This window comes from Nerophis lumbriciformis, linkage group LG05, assembly GCF_033978685.3.
Source record: "Nerophis lumbriciformis linkage group LG05, RoL_Nlum_v2.1, whole genome shotgun sequence".
Lineage (NCBI taxonomy): Eukaryota > Metazoa > Chordata > Actinopteri > Syngnathiformes > Syngnathidae > Nerophis > Nerophis lumbriciformis.
In genome coordinates, this window is record NC_084552.2 from 41,890,333 (window position 1) to 41,902,559 (window position 12,227).

General features: G+C 43.3%; 1 protein-coding gene and 1 long non-coding RNA gene across 4 annotated transcripts in view; one reads left to right on the forward strand and one right to left on the reverse strand.

Moving 5' to 3' along the window:
• The window catches only part of LOC133606390 (uncharacterized), a 93,531-nt gene extending 87,317 nt beyond the window's left edge, over positions 1–6,214 (reverse strand). For both annotated transcript variants that reach the window (XR_012050465.1, XR_009815240.2), the window contains exon 1: positions 6,067–6,214. This is a non-coding gene — a long non-coding RNA (uncharacterized lncRNA). The remainder of the gene's footprint in view (positions 1–6,066) is intronic.
• Positions 4,425–11,842, forward strand: LOC133606389 (serine/threonine-protein kinase DCLK2-like). Of its 2 annotated transcripts, none has more exons than XM_061960264.2 (16): positions 4,425–4,683; positions 4,761–5,612; positions 6,032–6,423; positions 7,278–7,404; positions 7,626–7,757; positions 7,858–7,940; positions 8,008–8,080; positions 8,154–8,259; positions 8,320–8,377; positions 8,454–8,573; positions 8,651–8,797; positions 8,858–8,991; positions 9,068–9,145; positions 9,259–9,355; positions 9,431–9,505; positions 9,579–11,842. In XM_061960264.2, the coding sequence occupies exons 2-16, from the start codon at positions 5,156–5,158 to the stop codon at positions 9,681–9,683; spliced, it is 2,184 nt and encodes a 727-aa protein (XP_061816248.2). In that variant the 5' UTR covers positions 4,425–4,683; positions 4,761–5,155; the 3' UTR covers positions 9,684–11,842. The 2 variants fall into 2 exon arrangements, with proteins under 2 accessions (XP_061816248.2, XP_061816247.2); XM_061960263.2 differs by having other exon boundaries at positions 4,426–4,683; positions 9,431–9,511; positions 9,579–11,841.
• The last annotated feature ends 385 nt before the right edge of the window (positions 11,843–12,227 follow it).

The window sequence follows — 12,227 nt, forward strand, 5'->3', positions numbered from 1 at the left end:
TATATATATGTGTATACATATATATATATATATATATATATATATATATATATATATATATATATATATATATATATATATATATACAGTGTTGGGACTAACGCGTTACAAAGTAGTGGTAACTAGTAATCTAACGCGTTTTTTTTTTTTTTATTCAGTAATTTAGTTACCGTTACTACATGATGCGTTACTGCGTTATTTTACGTTACTTTTGATGTAGTATCGGCTAGAAACAGAATGTCGTTCTTCTGAATCTTCCTCTGTCACAAGCCGGAGAGAAGAAAAGAGGCGCGGTCTATGTGTGTGTGTGTGTGGGTGTGGTGAGGCACACAATAAGTGATCCGCGGTTTGATATATGAAACAAAACAAAAAAGTTGTTGGCACGTTCAGTCCACACACAGCGTGGTCATGGCGAGCGGAGTAACGGAGGAGCTTGAACGCCCCGCGCCATTTAATCGGTGTGTTTATAGGTGCAGACTCGGTTGTGCAAAACGAGGGTTTTAAACACATGCTGAACGTGCTTGAACCACGTTACGACATCCCGTCGCGCACCCACTTCAGCAATAAGATTGTGCCAGATCTTTATGAGCAGGAGAAGAAAAAACTATCCCGAGCATCATCTGTTGCGCTCATGACAGACGGGTGGAAGTCCAGGGGAACTATAAGCGCTCACTTCATCACAGCAGACTGGGAGATGAGAAGACACGCCCCCTCTACGAGAGTCGCCTTGCGCAGGTACTGACACAAGCAGTGGAGGAATGGAAGATAAAGATATCCCAGTCACACGTGATAATGCCAAAAATCAAATAATTACAGAGAATGAGGCAGGACTGGGACCACAGATAGGTGCTTTGCACATGTAGTGAATTTGGCATCACAGAAGGGAATCTCAGTCAATAGGATGGAGCGCCTCTTTGGGAGGATCAGGAAGGTTTCCTACTTCCACCCAAGCACAACAGCTGCTCATGTGCTTAAGACAAAGCAAGAAATGCTAAAGCTGCCTGCTCATACATGATGTCCCAACGAGGTGGAACTCCACTTATGATATGTTGGAGCAGCAGGCAGCTATATACTCTGCATTGACCCACAACACCCTGAAGACAAATGTCACCCTGTCTGATGATGATGTGAGAGTGGCAGATGAGGTCCTCCAGGTCCTTAAACCCCTCAAAAGTGTTCCATCTCTACTGAGCACTAAAACTTCACCATCTGTGTCAATGATCCTGCCACTGAAAACAAGTATTCTAAAATCCATGGCTCCAAGTGTGGAAGACAGCAGCATCACTCCAGATGTCAGGCTTTATTTCACTACCTATGTTTCAAGGAAGATGATGTTTCTTCTTATGTTGCACTTAAACTTGTTTTTTATTAATGGTCATTGGTCCAAGTTTAAAGAAAGGAGGAATGCCTTTTTATGTTGCACTGTTTTTCATTAATTATGTTAAAAGGAAAATAAAAATGCATGTCAAGTTGATCAACAGATTGTATTATTCTCCAGTGCAATAACAGTACTGAAATGAAGGCAAAAAGGGCATTAATGGGAGCTTTAAAAAAAAAAGAAGAAAAAAAGAAGTAACTAAATAGTTACTTTTCACAGTAACGCATTACTTTTTGGTGTAAGTAACTGAGTTAGTAACTGAGTTACTTTTGAAATAAAGTAACTAGTAACTGTAACTAGTTACTGGTTTTCAGTAACTAACCCAACACTGTATATATATACACACACTCACATACACATTTATGCACGCACACACACACACACACACACACACACACACACACACACACACACACACACACACACACACACACACACACACACACACACACACACGTTACTTGTATGCACATATATACACACATATATACGCATATACATATACACATACAAAAATATATACATATATGCACATACATACATACATACATACACACTGTATGTACGTAAATAGGTATACATTCAATTAATGCATATTGTATATGCATTGAATGAATGTATTGCATAATGCATATCATATATACATATGTAGAAAATGGATGGATGGATATACACATACATATACATACTGTATATAAATAGGTATCATACAATGCTAGCTATTAGCATTGTTAGCATTTCTATTTTGTTGAGATTATCCCAAAATTAAAAGAGGTAGCAGTTAGGACTTCAAGTACAGTACATAGTAACAGTTCTGTTTGGAGTGTGCTTTAGCATTTTAAATATCCCACTGACAATTAGCACTCCGCCCGAATGCAGCTGAGATAGGCTCCAACACCCCCCGCGACCCCGAAGGAGACAAGCGGTAGAAAATAAATGGATGGATGGATGGATGAATTTAGCACTTAAACTGTCTAATGAAGCAAGAGACATTCCTCAAAATATGACAAGCTATCCACGTAGGTGGCTAACATGCTTTCTGGCAGTAGTTAGCATCTCGTTTTGTTTGGTTAAAATAGTTTAAAAATGCAAAGGCCTCCAAGTCGGTTTGTGCCGGGCCAGGGTTTAACACCAGCAGGCCCATTTAAAATGTACATGGGACTTTTTCTTGTTATTATTGTTTGTTCATGACAACATCACATGCTAAGCAGCTTCATAAAATATTTAGGACTCTAATGGAGCCGAGTCGTTTCCTACTTTTGACATTTAGTATCATTTATTGATAAGTTAGGTCACTTAAAGAGGAACTGCACTTTTTTTTTGTTCACAATCCTTATGAAAGACAAGAACGCACGTCTTTTTTTTAGGGTTTTAAAGATGATAAAAAAATGCAAGGAAGATGCGGATAATGGGAGTCACCTTTGTAGCTTCAAAGCCCTCTAAGACTTCAAAACCCTCCATCAACGTTTTATATACACACTGCAAGTTTATATATAATGTAGTAACAGACACGTTCATAACAATAAATAATATGTTCAATATTTACCGGATTTTGGTCATTTTAATCATTGCCGTAACTAATTCTTCGGCGCATTTATTTCCGTTTCCATAGCAGCGCACGTCTGACTTCTGGCAACAACCTCTTCTGGATACAAACATACAAATGTGTTCTAATCATGGCAGATTCGGTAACAAAGAACAAAGACGACTATTTTTGGACAAATGAGGATTCACAGCTTTTTGAATCTGAATTCATGGAGGATGAATTACTGCTTCTGGAAGCGAGCACAAAGGAAGAGTGAGACGTTGGAGCAGACGGAAGCCGAGAGAGTGAGGTGAGAGTGAATCAAAGCTGCAAAATGTGGAACTTGAAGCCATGCAACTTTGACATTAATGGCATAATTAACTGGAAAAAAAGGTCCCTGACCAGCTGGACCAAACAGACAACTGTCTATTGAGTGAGTCACTTTAATATTGATCAAGACACACGCAGCACATTATACTTTACGTGTATCATGACATACAGCATATGCTGTCTGGCTACCTGTGTCCAAACAAAACATGAAATGTGGGCTAATACTTTACATATACTGTAATATGATTGTTCATGTTTATCAGTCTAACAGATTGGTGTCTTATCGCACTGCGTTGTGCATAACAAACTCAAACGCGTTTCGTGTTGTTGTAGAAGCTAGCTTATCTCTTGCTGTAGTTAGCTTTTACGGCTAATACCATAGCACGCCAATGTTTTAGTACGCTAGAAAAAGAGTTTGCTCTTACAATAACAATGTCGCTACAGCTTGATTATTATACGGGTTGAGGCGTAAGTGAAGTATTGTTGACGGTTTTTGAATGGATTTTTAGAGTAATTTAGTGGAAGAATTGATTGGTTTAAATGTAACTTAGATATTGGGTTTCACTATGTAAAGCGCTTTGAGTCACTTGAGAAAAAGCGCTATATAAATGTAATTCACTTCACTACCCCCATTAGCTGCATTGCTAGCCACTTAGAACAAGCCGATTTTTATATGTTAGAAAGCGAAAAAAACAACTTTTGTTTTCTTGTCTCATAAGGATTATGAACGATAGGCAAAATTCCCCCCAAAAAGTGCAGTTCCCCTTTAATAAAATTGCATGTTTTGTAAAGACACAAACTAAAATAATATATAAGATGAAAGGGACAAGCGGTAGGAAATGGATGGATGGATAATCTTGTATTGAATCTATCAGTGGTAACAACACAATGCCAAGGCACCTCAGCCTTCATTAGAAGGAGGGTCATCACAATAAATACAACATTTTAAAATAAACAAAAAAAATGTTAAGTTGCTATAATAGATTTAATTTAATTATCTTGTGTTAGCTTCTCTTTTTAATCAAGGTTTAAATTGGTTAAAGTGCTAAAATAGCACTTTGAGATTTGTTGTTCAAAAGTAAAGTGCAATACAAATAAAATGTAGCAATATTGTTGTTATTAAAATGGGACAAGATTAGGGGGAGGGGTTGAGCAAGCTAGACAAAAGAGAGAGAGAGAGCCTGGGAGGGAAGGCGGAGGAGAAGCATTCTGCCGGTGTCTCCTCTCTCCTCCTCTTCCTCTTGCTGCTGCAGCGGCCATGCTGCCGTCTCGGTGCATCCCGCTAGAAAGCTGTGCAAATCGCCGCATAGCAGCCTAATTTGGCTCGGTCGTCGCCATCAAATCAGTCTGCAACCGCTAGATCAGCCGGAAAATACCGGAACCTGAACACCGGGGAGGAAGGGGGCGGGGGAACCTCCATAGCAACAAAACCGGTTCCGCAGCATTATTGGTAGGTGCCTCCCTCCTGCATGCAAGCTCATGGATGAAGCAGACAGCATGCAGCTTTTGTTCTAATCCTGTCTGCAGGTTGTGTGTCACACGGGAGTCTACTGCAGCACCTTGGCCGTGACATGTTCACTGATTAGCGCATTTAGTGTCACCTTGCAGTGCAGACCAAAAGCTGGACTTTGGGTCTGAGATGCAGACGAGGAAGGCTGCAGGATGCTAGCAAGCACGGCAGTAAGCGTGTGACCTCGAGGCGTTATTCTGACACGTGCTAACATGGTAGGACAAGGAGCCAAGTGGAGAATTCCTACTTGACCTACTGGCGAAGGCTTCAGAGAGTGGGTCACTAGAACTCATCAGAATCCTCAAATCATCTCTGTGGTCAAAGTTGGAAATGTCCTGGTCTCATCTTTGCTAGCAGGAAGCTTGAGCGCCCCACAGTGTTTGCTCCTACCACTGCCATGAGCAGCAAGTAAATGGACCGTGCGACTGGACCCAGCCCCGTCATGTCTCTTGGTAAGACCATCGAGCTGGAGCACTTTGACGAACGCGACAAGGTTCGCCGAGGACGCTCTGCCCGGGCTAAACGAGACGACTCCTCTGGCGGCGCCGGGTCGGGCCCAAGCTCTCGAGCCAGCAGCCTGGTTCCGAGCCCGGCGCACAGCACCAACTGCAGTTACTACCGCACCCGCACCTTGCAGGCGCTTACCTTGGAAAAGCGGGCCAAGAAAGTGCGCTTCTACCGCAATGGAGACCGCTACTTTAAGGGCCTGGTCTACGCCGTCTCAAGCGACCGCTTCCGCTCATTCGACGCGCTGCTCATGGAGCTGACCCGCTCTCTGGCCGACAACCTGCACCTGCCGCAGGGGGTGAGGACCATCTACACCATCGACGGCGGAAAGAAGATCAGCAGCATGGATGAGCTGCTGGAAGGTAGGACACGTCTTTTCTGCCTCAGATGTGATTTGAACAATGTCACATTTTGCAATAAAAACAGACAAGCAGACCATCTGCCTTTCATTACGCATCAATATTGATGACTATAAAGTCTGCTAACAAGCACTAATGTAGGGAAAGAGCACAGCCTAAGAGACAGCTGACAGAAAGCTGATACAGTATATTCTCGAAGACCTTCCATGAATGGCGAAAAACCACAAATAATGTACATACCCATAAAAATGCCTGTTTTTGAACCCTATAATATGCCTCTTAAGTTAGTCAACGCATTTTAAGATCAGTTTTACCTTAGAAGAAACAATTACAGGCATTATGCTCACAAAACGTCATGTCTTGTCAAAGCATCTTCCTGCTTGAAAATGTTGAGTGAAAATAAAATGTTCCGTGTGTCTCAGGTCAGAGTTACGTGTGTGCCTCCAACGAGTCTTACCGCAAAGTCAACTATGCCAAGATCTCCATCCCGAGCTGGAAACCCGGCGCCAGTTCTGGCAGCGGCGCGGCAGGGTCGAGCAGGTCCTGCGCCGTGCCTGCCGGGGGTCCATCCGCCGGCGCCAGTGGGTGTGCCAAAGAGCGACCAGAAGGCCGAGAGGGCAGGGAGAGCAAAGACTTCATCAAACCCAAACTGGTGACGGTGATACGCAGCGGCGTGAAGCCTCGCAAGGCAGTACGGATCCTCTTAAACAAGAAGACGGCGCACTCCTTCCAACAAGTGCTGGCCGACATCACTGAGGCCATCAAGCTGGACTCTGGAGCCGTGAAAAAGCTCTACACGCTAGATGGAAAACAGGTGAGCTGTGCTTCTATCTTGGAAGACAAAACAGTCAAAAAGCAGATTTTTCCTTTCAAAGTCTTCTGCTTTGACAACTTTATGACAGGACGCTCAAACGCATTACAGGAAGCTATTTTTAACACTTTGACTACAGAAAAAAAGACTTCAAGGAGACTGACTGCGGGTAGAGTCAGTGAATGCAACACACGTCTCACATACACGTGCACACAAGTCGAACAATGTCGGCCGTTCCCACAGCAACCTTGGGAAAATACAAGTAAATTGAGTGCATGGTGCCTTCAAAATAAAAGCTGCTTAAAAAAAGTTGCTCAACTCAACTCAGTACAGAGCGGCTTTTATTTTGAAGGCATACTTGTCTCTTAATTAAGTCTGTTATTCTATGGACAGTGTCAGACTTGCATTGTCTGAAATTAAACAAGACAGGAGTGTGTCAGTGTGTGTGTGGGGGGAGGGAGGGTCTTCTATCTCTGACACTGCGGTATTAGTTACCATGGTTACCTTGCCATCCAGAAAGCCTGCAGACTGTTAGAAAAAAAGTGTGAGAAAAGGGCTAAGGACGGTGGAGACAAAAAATAAAGGAAGTGACAAAGAGGGGGAGAAAAGGAAACCGCACAGGAAAGTTTCAGGAATTCTTCAATTTTCAAAAGTAAAGTTCCACAATGAGAGAGCGCAAACACACACACACTGGAGCCTCCATTGAAATTATTTATTGTGGGACACTTTGATTGAATCCCAAAGATCTTTGACAGCAACGTTATTTCAGCATTTCCAGCTTTTGTCTGTTCTGTGACACATGCACGCTCATGCACTTAAACGTGTGTGTGCATGTATGTGTGTGCGTGTGTGTGTAGCTGACCTGTCTGCAGGACTTCTTCGGGGACGATGACGTCTTCATGGCGTGTGGCTTGGAGAAGTTTCGCTACGCTCAGGACGACTTTGTGCTCACTCATGGCGGCAAGACGGCAGCCTTCATGAATGGTCTCACACACACACACACACACACCCAAACACACAAACACATCTGCATACAAGTTAATCTGGTGTGAAAAGATCATGACATTTTTTTTTGAGTGGTCGTGTCAAAACAGCCCAACTGAGAAAAAATGTCCACAAAATAAAAGTGGGATTTTAAGAGTGATGCCACACAAAGAAAGACAAGAGCAAATGCACACACACAGTAACGTTCTGTCCTGCTGTAGAGTGTCGAGTCAAAGGTCCTCGTCCCACTGCCTCTCAGAGGCCAACACCTCTCAAGATCTCTAGTGGCTCATGCTTGGCCTCTTCCAAGGCTTCAGTCAAACCCGGGGATCAGACCAGATCGTCGGGATCAGGTGAGGCGTCATCACCTGCAGTGTCCTCATGGGCTAGATGATCCTCAACATCACCCCCTAGTGTCAGATAATCAGACTCCTCCTCTCCTGTCTTCCTCAGCCAATGAAGCGTCAGGATTTCAGGCAAGGTCGCCCAGGACTAGCCCGTCGCCCACGAGTCCCAGTCCAAGACGTAGCCTCAAGGTGGGCTTTAAATCTCGTCTTTGTCCTCAGCACAAACGCACGTTGAAAGTCTCTGCTTCGTTCGTAGGTTTCTCCTCGCCGTTCTTCTTCCACAGACGTCAACGGAAAGGCGGAGCAGGAGGATGGCGTAGCTCTTGAAGGTGACAGCAAGGGTGATGTCCACTAAAAACGTTGCGAACATTCGTGTAACGGGACAAAAACTTGTCTTCCAAGTAAACGGAAACCTGGTGGTGTCATCGTCCATCATCAGCAGCAAGTACGAAATCGGAAAAGTCATCGGAGACGGAAACTTTGCGGTGGTGAAGGAGTGCGTGGAGAGGTAAAACTAATCTTCATAGAACCTTCAAGAGCTTTTTCTCAGTTATGATGTCCTTCTCAGGTCTACTGGACAGGAGTTTGCACTAAAAATCATCGACAAAGCTCGTTGCTGCGGGAAGGTAATTTCGCATGTCATGTAGCACAGGTGCACTCTGGCAGGCATAGGCGTAATAAGTCCCGTGACCATGCCGGCAGGAGCATCTGATCGAAAATGAGGTGGCGGTCCTGCGGAGGGTTCGACATCCCAGCATTATCCAGCTGATCGAGGTGGACGAAACACCGTCTCAGCTCTTCCTGGTCATGGAGCTTGTCAAGGTCTTCTTCTTCATTTCTTGTCCGTGATCAAAAAAGCGTCTGGACAAAGTTAGTATTCCTTTTCCTGCCCCCTTCAGGGCGGCGACTTGTTCGACGCCATCACGTCATCCACCAAGTACAGCGAGCACGACGCGAGCGCCATGGTCTTCAACCTGGCGGCAGCCATCAAGTACCTGCACAGGATGAACATCGTCCATCGAGACATCAAGCCAGAGAACCTGTTGGTAGGACGTGCTCTTGCCAGCGCCATCTTCACCGCCTGATGATGTGTTTGTCCTCGTCAGGTATGCGAGTATCCAGACGGCACAAAGTCTCTCAAACTGGGAGACTTCGGGTTGGCTACAGTGGTGGAGGGACCACTCTTCACCGTGTGTGGAACGCCCACCTACGTCGCCCCGGAGATCATCGCTGAGACCGGGTGAGAATGAACAGGAAGTGAGTGCTATTATTTTGAGCTTGCATTAGCATTGATTTGTATGTGTGCGTGTGTGTAGTTACGGTTTGAAGGTGGACATATGGGCAGCAGGCATCATCACTTACATCCTGCTATGTGGATTCCCACCTTTTAGAAGGTCAGTGAGGATGAGGAGGCGGGGCGAGAAAGCAGTGTGTTGCTTGGTCGACATTAACAACGGAAAGACAAAAAAAAGAAGTTTGTAACTTTGTCCTTTTGGGTCTTCCTTAGCGAGAACAACATCCAGGAGGAGTTGTTTGATCAGATCCTCAAAGGGAAGCTGGAGTTCCCGTCTCCAGACTGGGACACAATCAGCCTGCCTGCTAAGGTGACTGGAAGGATCCAGAAGCAAGTTAGTCTTACATATCTGACAGTAGTCCTGCTCTCCATGCTTACTCCTCAGATGCTGATCAGTCAAATGCTGCAGGTGAACATTGACGCTCGCTTCACAGCAGAGGAGGTTCTCTCCCACCCTTGGGTAACGGTGAGCTTTTCATTGGTCGTCCAAGTATGAAGTTGTCCTCCATCTTTACACCTGTGCGCTCATGCAGGATGACGCTCCCATCGACTCCAGCAATGAAGAGGCGGCTGGCGAGGACACAGAACAGGAATCTCCGGTGCTGGAAACCAAACAAGTTCCTTCCCCGCTAGTCTAGTAGACCGCCAAGCTCCAATTTGGACCAAAAAAAATTCCTTTTTGGAGTAAAAGTAACTTTTCCACATGCTGAGTAAACTTGATCCAGTTTCCAACATTTCTGAGAGGATTCATGTACATCCAAGCAGCCAACAAAAAAATATCCTCAATGTCACGGCTGTCCGATGGATAATTATCCAGTATCTTGGGAGTGTCGGCATCTAGACCAATGAGTAGGAAGTTCTCACCGTTGTGACATCAGGAATAGGATCTAACTGGCTTGGACTACTTCAAAAATGGTCCTAAAGACTTTCCCTGCAACCACAATGCTGTCCGTCTTTTCTGGGATAGATTCAACCTTTTTTGTATAGGTGACCCCCTCACTTCTCCCAATCTCAGGCCATAAAAAACTCGGCCTGTCCATGCTGATTTATACAGGGTTTGGGGCACTCCAAGTTCCAAAAACTTCCCGCCTTGATCCAACAAGATGAATGCTGTGTCTCAACTGGTGTACTTTCTGTACTTAGACTTACTCCTTGAAGTGCATTTATACTGAGAAATGCGAGAAAATGTGCACTGTCAATAACCGGCTGTTGTATTTAAAACGGTCGAAATGGTGAGTGTGCGGTGCTGAACACTTATAGAGTAAAAGGGGAAGAACTATCAAACCTTTCAAAATTAAAAAAAAAAAAGAGAGAAGCATGTAAATGTTAAAATAGTCATTTCGAAGTAGGCGTGCAATGACCGTAATTGATTTGGGCTAACACACTGTTAAAGTTTGTGCATTCAGTAACAAAGTGCCGGTACATGGTCTTAATTTGTGTGTTTCTGTCCTAAGACTTGTGTCTTTTGAATACATAAATATGTTCAAGCTACATACTGTAATAAATACAGCACTCAAAAGTGTTCCCTCAATGGACATCTTGGCTATGTAGCAGAAGAGGAGGGACTATCAAACAAAGTCATAAAGTAATAATTTTTTATTTATTTTACAATGCAGAAGTAGGGGAAAAAGCAATCAGATAATTTACAGGGTAATCCAAATATTAGCGATAATATTCAGTCAAAGAGGAGAAGTAGAAGGCGATATTGCGATTGTCTTTTACAGTGCACAATGACAGTACCGGTAATCTATATGGGTGTGCAATCAGGAACCAAGTACACAATGTATACCGTATGCTTACTAAAGTGTACCAACAAGTGCTCCATTTGAGACACAGCACATATCTGTTGTATATGTTAACCGTCATGTGTTTGCTGATGTAAAGTAGGAAAACGTAGCAGCTTAAAAAAAACAAAAGAGAATTGTCAGCTAACCGATACAAAAAAAGGTTTCTGAATGGTGCTGATCAACTAATGATTCCATGATGTCATCACCACATCCATCATGCCATCTGTCTGTTAGTGAGGACACAGGAGGAAAATTAAGGAAGCTTTAAATGAGTGACTTTTTTATTTGTGTCTGTCTGCTTAATGCAGTTCTATGACCTTTGAACCTAGTAGCACCTCTCCATGGCCTTGACCTTTAGGCCAGAGCCACCGATGAAGAATTGACATGTCACTAACTCGCATTCACCAGCGGCTCTGGCCCACTTTGCCTGCGATCAACCCAGTCGTCTTAAATCTTAGCAGTTTTCTCTCAGCCGAAAGGAGCCTTGTGTTAGCCACATGCTAAAAGCCTGCTCTCACTTAGCGTGTTGTTCTCAAATTGGAATAAAAAAAGTATTATTTAACTTTGAAAAAAGAAATGTCCACTTCGGAGACACTTGACCCAGTTATGTGTCACTGGGGACGTGTATGTGTGTGAGATCATCATCATGCCTTGTAAATGTTTTCCATCAAGTGCAGTAGATGAACTAGAACTTAACTGAGATGTTATTTCCTAAAAGAATCATGAACTGTTCATGACAAAATGAATTTGTGTGTTTTTAGTCCAAGTTTTTCCACCATTGCTCATATTCAAGGAGCTTTATGGAGAAAAAAAAAGTCCCAGCGTGGGGAGGACATGTTTAACCATGTGATGTGACAATATGCGTTTAAAGACCGAACACTGATTTTAAAATTGACGACAATTGTCAAATGAAATAAAACTGATGCAGTAAAAACATCCATTTCACTCTTTTTTGTTTTGTTTTACTACTTTATTGATTTGTTTTGAAAAGAGAAACTAACAACATGTCAACACAAGCACGGCTATTTCAAAAAAACATTTTTTTTCTTTGAAAAAAGCTTAAAGGAAAAAAGCTTAGGCTTTTTTCCTTGAAGCCTGAGCTTTACGAAAACTACGGCCAGGCTGAAGATTTTGAAAAACTTGACTGCTGAGCTTTTGGGCTTGTGTCATAAGAAACGTGTGAGATTATCTCATGTATTTAAACGTAATTTAACTAAAAAACACAACTAAGTTATCATTTTGGGCAGTCGTAGACGCACATGTGATTAATTAAACAAAAATAAACATTCAAGTTGTTTTCAGGGCTTTGTGTAAATGAGCACTGATTTTAAAAGATAATGTACACAGCATTGTACATCTAATATATCAGTATCGGGTCTCCCTTACGTCTGGCCA